This window comes from Enhydra lutris, unplaced genomic scaffold (genome assembly GCF_002288905.1).
Source record: "Enhydra lutris kenyoni isolate GAN:26980312 unplaced genomic scaffold, ASM228890v2 scaffoldscaffold94, whole genome shotgun sequence".
Lineage (NCBI taxonomy): Eukaryota > Metazoa > Chordata > Mammalia > Carnivora > Mustelidae > Enhydra > Enhydra lutris.
Window position 1 is genome coordinate 1,850,436 of NW_019154178.1, and position 8,569 is coordinate 1,859,004.

The following is an 8,569-nucleotide window of genomic DNA, read 5'->3' on the forward strand; positions in this document are numbered from 1 at the left end:
GGGTGTTGAGAGAGGAGGGGTCACAGCCAGCCCTGTCTGTGTGCGCCTGGATGTGGGAGGTCCGAGCCTCCTGCCCCGAATGCAGTCCTGACCCCAGAGAGGGGGGTGTGTGGGGTATGGCGAAGGCCCCACTCCAGTGGGATGACTGGGGAGGGTCTCCCAGCACTTGGTCCTGGGCCTGACCGTCCCCTGCTCTGCAGGACAAGCTGTGCCCTCCACACCCCCCCCAGGACTAGATGGTAAATGGGAAGGAAAGGGAGGGACCTGGAGACTCAAGCAGCGCCCTATGGCGTTTCCCACAAGGGGGCAGGGCCCCCAGAGTCACTTGCCCCCATCCCGGCAATTCCCGAGGTGGCCCCCTCACTCTGCCCCACCACAGGTCAGACCCACACGCGGAGAAAGAGGCCAGGGCCTTAATTAATAATACTTTTAATAAAATTAAGTTCTTAATAGCACATTTAATACAGTAGCCCTCCCCCTTCTTGGTTTCTCTGCGTTTTGTGCAACATCACTTTGACTTGATTATCCATGGGTTCGTTTTGTTTCCTGCCTTTATTTTGCTTCTGAAATATTTTTCCTTGGTGGATTTTTACGTGTCCTCACTAGATGCCTCAAATTAAGTCTGACCACAATCCTACTCTACTTTCTACAGTGGAGACCACCCCCCTGCCCCAGGGCTGTCTCCCCTCCCACCCTACCCCACCCGCACCCTCCAGCGGGAAGGGGAAGCCCTCCCCACCCCAGACTCTACCTTCCCAAACTAGCAGGGTTTCTAGGACAAAAAGAGCAGGGGGGACTCTCCCTAGGTGGGGTGAGAAGAGTAAACTGGGGAGAGGGAGATGTGTTGGGGGCTGAGGGCCGGGGAGGGGCACGACGGAGCCCTCAGGTTTGACGTTGGAGCAGGTCCCCTGTGCTCCCTGGGACGGGAAGGAGGGCTGGCCCTGAGCGGGGCTGGTGGAAGGCAAGTGCTAGAAAACAGGAGGTGATTTCTCACATGCAAAGCCACACTCCCAGGTTTCCTGTGGGGAGGGCGAGATACCCCCAGGCCAGGGCACCGGGGGCCGCCCCGTCTGGAACACTTAGAGCTGCAGGTGGCCTGGAGCACAGGGCTAGGGGCAGTGCCCCCCAACCCAGTCCCTGCTGCCCACCCCCTGCCTTCATACCCCTGGGGGTCCCCATTCTCCCAGGCCTTCAAGGACAGTATCTCCACTGTACCCCAGTGGGTGGAAAGTCCTTCTTGGAGTCTAACTTCTAGGAGCCAAAGCAGGCCCGGAGAAAAAGCCATGACTGAGATTGTTAATCCCACGGAGGCCAAAAACTAAGTGGGATACCGGGTGGGAGCGAGGACAGGGGCCTGACCCCCAGCCCTCATGAAGCCCCAGGAAGGTGGGGTGTGTGCGTGTCTGTTTCTAGAATGACCCACCAGGCTCTTGAATCAATTCCCCGCGGGGTGAATCGAGGCTACACTTTAAGAAGGACTTCCTCGGGCCTGGGAGAAGCAGGTCCGGGAGGGTCTGAGCTGGGAAGCCTCCACCCTCCCCGAGAGCCCCCAGAAGACACAGCACTTAGGAGTAAGGACTGCTCTGCAGAGACCTGGGAACGGACAGGGTGGTGGGCCCCCAGGGGCAAGGGCACAGGTGAAGGCGCTCACCTTCCCCTCCGCCCCCCGCCGGCCCAGCTCCCATGTAGTTGAAATGGATCAGTGTCCATCTTTCAAAGACCCAGGGGACGGAGCCCCTCATCTGTTTGTCCTACAATTTAAAAATCCAAGGATTCTCAGAATCAACCCCAGCAGACCAGAAGCTCCGAGCTCAGCTAGCGGCCGGCTCCTGCCTGGTATCTGGAGATGGGGTTCCCCACATGCAGGGTGCACTTGACCGCGTCCCTCATCTACTTTCCTTTCGTTACAACTTTTATACATTCTACTGGACCCAGGGGCCCTCGATGCTACTAAACTTTAAGCTATCTGAATATCGTCTACTAAGTAACTAGTAATTCTTTCTTTTTCTCTAGGATTATATGAAATAAATTTGAATTATTATTATTAATAATTATTATTTTGTAGTATTCTTTTCTTTTAAACCCCTCGGTTTCTTTCTTTTTCTTCTCTCTCTCTCTCTCTCTCTCATTTTTGGTTAAACAAAACAAAACAAAACAAAACTAGTTCTCTTAAATCTCGCACCTCTCTGAGGGTTCCCGCAGGCCTGCTAGGCCTCAGCTCTGGACTTCCCCTCCCCACTCGCCCCTGGGACAGGGCAGGGGAGGGGGGGGGCAGCCCAGGATCCTCAGTCCGAGCGCTCTTCCTTTCTTGTTAATCCCTTTCTTTGTTTGGCTCTGCCGGCTCCCCTGAGGGGGAGGGGAGCGGGGAGGGGGGCCCATGGAGTGAAATCCAATCTACTCGGGGCCCCAGAGGGACCAGGTTCCCCCAGGCCCCCCATCTCCACCACACATCCCAGGACGCTCCCCACAAAAAGCAAATGACATTCCTCCCCAAATAAAAGTGGGGGAAAAAAGGAACGTAAACCCGAACATATATTAAAAACACTTTTTTTTTAAGATTTAACTCTGAATACAAATGTATTTTTTTTTCTTCTTCTCTCCCTACATATATTCTAAACCTTCTAAAGTTTTTTTATTTTTTTTAAGGATCACTTTATCATAAAATAAAATATCCTTTTCATATAATAAATTACCTAATAAAAAGTCTTTTTTTCATATTAGCCCAGGTTCTTTGCTACATTTATACGGTAATAAACGCCTTTATTAAAATAGAATATTAAATTATAAAGAACTGCTTTTTTTTTTTTTTTTGCTATTTTTGTTTTGTCTCCTCTGTGTTGTTTGCCTATCTCGCTCCCTCTCGCGCTCTTTCTCTCCTCTGTTTTGTCTCTCACTATGTGTGTTTTGCGTTGGTTTCTAGGTTTGGCTCAATTAGTCAGGGCGGGACTTAATTTTCTGAGCCCCCTAGCCTAACAGTCTTCTGCCTTTGTGGGTAAGAAGTGGAGAGGGGGAGGGGACCGACAGACAGACATCCCTTCTTCCCACCCCCCTCCCCACCCCCCTCGGCGACCGACAGGCCGAGAGCACCCATTTGGTTTGGTTTCTATTGTACACACATCTCGGGATGGCTCACATTGGCGGGAAGGAGGGAAGCTGTCACAGGCCACTTTCCTGACTGTGACCTCCTTCCTCTCCCCTCCCTGGCTGGTGGTCTGGAGGGGCAGGCTGAGGAGAGGTGAGTGAATTCACAACAGGAGGAAGGAGTGGCGGAAATCCCCCCCGTACCTCCATCCCTGCACCCCCTCTCCATCAGACAGAATGGGACTCCCCGAGCCCAAGTGCTCAGAGATCACCTAGGACAGTCCCACCCCACTATATACAAGAATCACCTGGGACCCCCCCCAGGGACTCCCATCCCCCACCCTCTCCTGGCCCGGCCAGCGGAACCAGGAGGGTGGGAGGCTGGAGGCAGCCCCAAGTGAGCCTTAGGGAAGCAGTGGGGGTGGGGGGTGGGGTCCTAGGCTTGTTAGCAATACCGGACCAGAATGTCGCACCCCAGTCCCGCCTGGTCCAGGACTGAACTCTCTCTGAAGCCCCAGCCTCTCCCCACAACCACAATGGGTGGGACAGAGACTTCATGATTTGCTCGCTAATAGGGGTTTGGGTCAGGTCCAGAGAGGGGGCGCAGGCCCTGGGAGCGGCAGGGGGAGGAGCAGCCCCTCCGTGCACCAGCCTCTCCACCTGCCTCAGGCTCCTTCCTGTCCCTTCAATAGCAGACACGCGACCCTGTCTCTCCTCTGCCTGCCGCCAGAAGATCCAGCCCAAGAACTGCTCCCTAAATACAATGCCCAAAGATGGTAGAGGCAGAGGTTTGACCCCTGATGTACCCCAATATTAGTCCCCTCCTCAAATTTTCACTGAGAATGGGGATACATTCTATCAAGAATTCGAGGTGTTTCTTTGGAGGAGTGGGGAGGGCCTCCAGGTGCCAGAAGAGGAATTAAGGGGGGGTTCATCCAAATGCTCTTCTCCCCTATTTCTTCCCCAGGGGATGGTGAGCCCAAAGCTGGACTAGAAGGGGCAGGAAGGAGGGGGGAGAAGGGAAGAAAGAGACAGAGGAGGACAGAGCTGGGGACGACAGCCCTCAAGGGGAAGCAAAGAGGAGAGCTGGCGGGAGGAGGAGAGGAGAGGAGAGGACAGCCCAAGGGGAGGAGAGATGGGGAAGAGAGGGTGAGAGGAGCTTGCTCTCCACACCCCTCCATCCAGCTCTGTGGGGAGATGAGCTCTGAGCCCTTTATGGATGGACATGCCTCCCCTCCAACCCCAGGGAATCTGTGCAGACTTCTGAAAGGGCCCCAACTCCCTCAGACCACTGGAAACCCAGGAGCAGATGCCCAAACAGGGATATGGCAGTTGGGGGGTGGTGGTGGGGGGGGTCTAAAGGGTCACATAAGGAGGTCAAAGGTCAAGGCCAGAGAGGGTTGGAGGGCTGGAAAGAGCACCTCCAGATGGTAATTCTCCCCCTCCCTTTCCCCAATCTCCTCCAGAGAGGAAGGGGTGGTGTGGTGCAGATGGGGGGCTGGGCAGAGGGGGTCAGAATGCCTTAGCGGCCCCCTCTAGCCAAACAAAACTTTCTCGTAGCTGCTTCCAGATAGAAGGGTGTGTTGAGGTATCAGAGTTGTAACTCTAGTAAAATTTCCTGCCTGGCCCCCTCCCAACCTTTCCAGGACGGGGTGGCCAGAGGCTCTGAAGGTGGCCCACCCCACCCCACCCCAGCCACCGTCGCCTCCCCGCCCCCTCCCCACGGATCGAGTACGTCTAAGCACCTTGCCCACTGAGCCCACTGATTTCCAAAAGGCCCGGGTGGAAAACAGATCCAGGGCAGGGGGTGGAGGTGGGGGCGCCCTCGGCCCAGGGAGGGAGCCCGGAGGCCCGGGGCAGGAGGCTTAGGAGAATATTCGGATGGCTTGCGTGGCTGTGATGTGGCAGACGGGACACTCCGGGTCCGTCCTCTCGCAGATGCGTACTGCGCACTCCATGCAGAAGAGGTTGTGTCCGCAGGGGACCAGGGCGGCGGTCACCTCGCTCTCGAAGCACACCATGCAGTCCCGCCCGCCGCCGGGGCTCCGCAGGCCGCCGCCCAGTTTGGAGAAGCCCTGCAGCGGCTCCCCCGGCGGGCGTCTGGGCAGGCCGGCCAGCTCGGGCCCCGCGGAGGCGGCGGGGGAGCGGTGCGCCCCCGGGGGCGCGGCGCGGGCCTTGGCGGACGACGACGACGACGAGGAGGCGGAGGAGAAGAGCACCGAGGTGGGCGTGGCGTTCTCCTGGCCCGCCCAGAGCGGGGGGCTGGTCTCGGCCACGCCGTAGTACACGTCCTGCTTGCCCACGCCGTAGCCCGGGAACAGGTAGCCGCCGTAGCCGAAGTCCCCGCCCTGCTCGCCCAGGCGCGGCGCCTCGAAGCCCGAGTCCACGGCGCAGTCGCCGATGCAGCCCAGGCTGTTCTGGCGGAAGGTGGAGAGCGGCTTGCAGCCGGGCGGGTGCACACGCCAGGCCTCGGAGTAGCGGCTGTCCAGCCCGGCGTCGGGGCTCCCCGCCAGGAAGTCGTTCTCGTTGTTGTACTCGAGGATCTTGCCGGTGCGCACGGCGATGTGCGTCTCGATCTCCTCGCGCGCGCGCTCCACGTTCCCCGGCGCCCCCGTGATCTCGAACACCGGGTCGCGGTCGCGGCTCGGCGTGATGATGTACGTGTTGGTCTGCTGCTGGATGCGCTTGATGGTGGCCCCCTTGGGGCCCACCACCAGCCCCACCACGCGGTAGGGCACCCGCACGCGAATGGTCACCTGGCCGGGCAGGGCGGGAGCCACGCCAAAGGCGGCGCCGGACTTGTTGCGTGAGGCGCGGATCATGGAGAAGTGCTCGGCCGCCGAGATGATCTCCCGTCGGGCTGTGGCCACGTCCTCCCGCCGTCCGGTCACCATGAACACGGGCTCCTCGCCGCGCACCGGCGTCTTGATGTACGTATTGGTCTTGGCCCTCAGAGCCTTAATCTTGCAGCCTGGGATGCGGGGGGGGGGGGGGGGGAAGTGCAGAGAGAAGGAAACTCACAGGGCAAGAAGGTCTGCGCCGGGGCCAGTCCGCTCCCCCATCGCCACCCCGAGACTCCCGGCCGCGGGGGCGAGCGCACCCCGCCTCCAGCAGTCCGCCCAGCGCCTCTCGGATCTCCGCCACGTCAACCACAGATTTCCAAATGTGCCAGCCTTCCCTCCGGCTCCATGCAGGACCCTCCCAACCCAATCACTCCTTGCAACCAGGAAAAAAACCACTGACCCTCCCAGACAAGCTGCTAACCTCAAAACGACTAACTCCACCCAACCATGTGCCCTGCCCTCAATTTCTCTGATTCCACTCAAACTTCCAGATCACTTCCTCACACACCCCTCCCTCCCACCACCGAAGCCTGTCACTGACCTTGAGCTTTCCACAGAACCCCAAAGTACTCAAAAACCCCACAATCTACTCCTGACTTGAGCTCCATTCATTAAAAGTGTCCTCCGGTCTACTCAGGGACCACTGGCACCCATTTGCTGTGTGACCTATGACCCCTTCCCATGCCTTCCACCCATGAATGCCTCTCAGAGGGCCCCAGATTCACAGCAAGTTTGCAGCAGCTAGCTGAGTGTGGGAGACTGGGAAGGGTCTGAGAACCAGAGTTTCGAGAGGCAAAGAAGTATGAAGATGCCGAGAATGATGTCTGAGGGCCCACCCCTGACCCCCCATGGACACTCCGGCCACTCTGTCCGCTGGGGGCAGGGGAGCCGAGCCGGGCTGGGGACTGAGGCATTGGGGGGACCCATCCTCGTGCTCTGAAGCAGGAGTGGGTTCCAGCTCTAAGACTGCAGGGAGAGGCAGGAAGAGAAAGAAGAAAGCCAAGACAAAGAGAGACAAAGAGGGAGAAGGGGAAGAGAAGAGTCAGGGAGGCTGGCACCGCCACGGCATCTCTCGAGGCTGCGGTCACACTATGGCCGACGGGCGGGCCCCTCTCCTCCTCTCCCAAGTTCCCTCTCCCTGCCCCGAGCTTCACACACAGCCAGGCTAACGCGCTTTCTCGGGGCACACATGCTACACGTGTGTGAGTTCGCACACACATGGACCTAAGAGTCACGATGCACTGTGTGCCTTTATCTAAACAGTACTGGCAGTGCACACCCAGGGTGCACACGCGTGCACATGCACGTGCACACACGTGCCACAACACACACACACGCACACGGATGGCCTGTGTTTGACCTTCCATACACCCCACGCTCCAACCTCCAACATCCCCAGCCCTCAAAGGGCACACTCCTCTACACACCCACAACTTTTGCCCCCCAGGCACCTGCACACATGTTCACACCCCTCTCCAGGTACACACGCCCTGACCCCTTTCTCATCCCCCCACCACATGACCTCTTCCCCCCAAAACCAATGCCAGCCGTCCGGGCCCCGGGCCTCCAGCCCCAGGCCTGCGATGAGCTCACAGGCTTCTTCTCTAACCACCGCCCCCCCAATGGCGGGGGGTGGGGGGGGACGGAGTGGATTGGGGGCGGAGCTCCTCACCTTCAAGAGACCTCAGGAAGGAGAATTTGCTCCTCCTTTTGTCTTCAGACCTCTTGGCAGGTGAGAAGTCCTACCTGTTGTCAAGCCCACATCCTTGCTGCTTTAATGCAGTCAGTGTTCATCCTAAGTGTGAAGCACCAAGGGGTGAGGAACCTTGACTCCTCCTACGACTCTCTACTCCCACGACCTCTGAGAGGCACCTGGGTGCTGGCTCTAAGTTCTGGGTCCATCAACTTAAGTGGGAGCTGGGTATCTTCGGGGGTTGGGGTGAGGCAGACAGGCGCGGCCCGGAGGTGCAGAACGGGTGGACCTCACCCTGGGGTCTGGAGCCCTGGACAAACACGTCTGGAAGGGAAGGCCACGGGACTTCACCTTTCTAGAGGTCAGAAAGAGGCGTGCTGGCACTGCAGCAGGGGAGGGAGGTTAGACAAGAGGAAGGACTTCCACGTACTTAAGGACCAAGGGGAAGCCTCTTTTCTTAGAATAGGAGAAATGCCCCCACTTGTAAGAGAGACAGGCCCATGTGCTGAGAGGCATAAGGATGACTCCATGAAATCCTGGGGCCTCCCAAGGCCAGCCGCCCAAGGGAAGATATCAGTGTCCCCACCCAGTTCCAGGGCTCCGGGTCCCTAGTTTCTGGCAACAAGAGGAGATCCAACTTTTTGAACCAGAAATCTCAGGAGATGGAGCACCCCAGAGGGATGAGGGCCATGCACGGGGAGTGGTATCTTCCCTTCCTCCATTCTGGATCTCACTGCAAAATGCCTCCAACCCCCAAGCACTTCGGGGAGATGAGACGGGGTGTGCTGTTGGGGGGGTGCCCCCCTGGCTCGCTTCCCCTCTCCCCCCGGCCTGCCGGCAGCAGGCCTCCTCCCTCACTCCCAGCCGGAATGCAGCCCCTCTATTGTTCCCCACTGTGGGACAGCTCCTCCCCCGCTCCTCCCCCACCCCAGACCTCCCCAGCCCAGCCCTC

The 8,569-nt window shown here is 58.5% G+C and overlaps 1 protein-coding gene across 1 annotated transcript in view; it reads right to left on the reverse strand.

Annotated features, from left to right (window-relative positions):
- Positions 1–4,228: 4,228 nt before the first annotated feature.
- Positions 4,229–8,569, reverse strand: part of LOC111138816 (mex-3 RNA binding family member A) — a 4,997-nt gene continuing 656 nt past the window's right edge. Inside the window, exons 2-4 of the mRNA XM_022490719.1 lie at positions 7,912–8,000; positions 7,597–7,648; positions 4,229–6,052 (exon numbers count right to left, since the gene is read on the reverse strand). Coding sequence (XP_022346427.1) covers positions 4,947–6,052; positions 7,597–7,648; positions 7,912–8,000 — 1,247 coding nt within the window. The 3' untranslated portion in view covers positions 4,229–4,946. The remainder of the gene's footprint in view (positions 6,053–7,596; positions 7,649–7,911; positions 8,001–8,569) is intronic.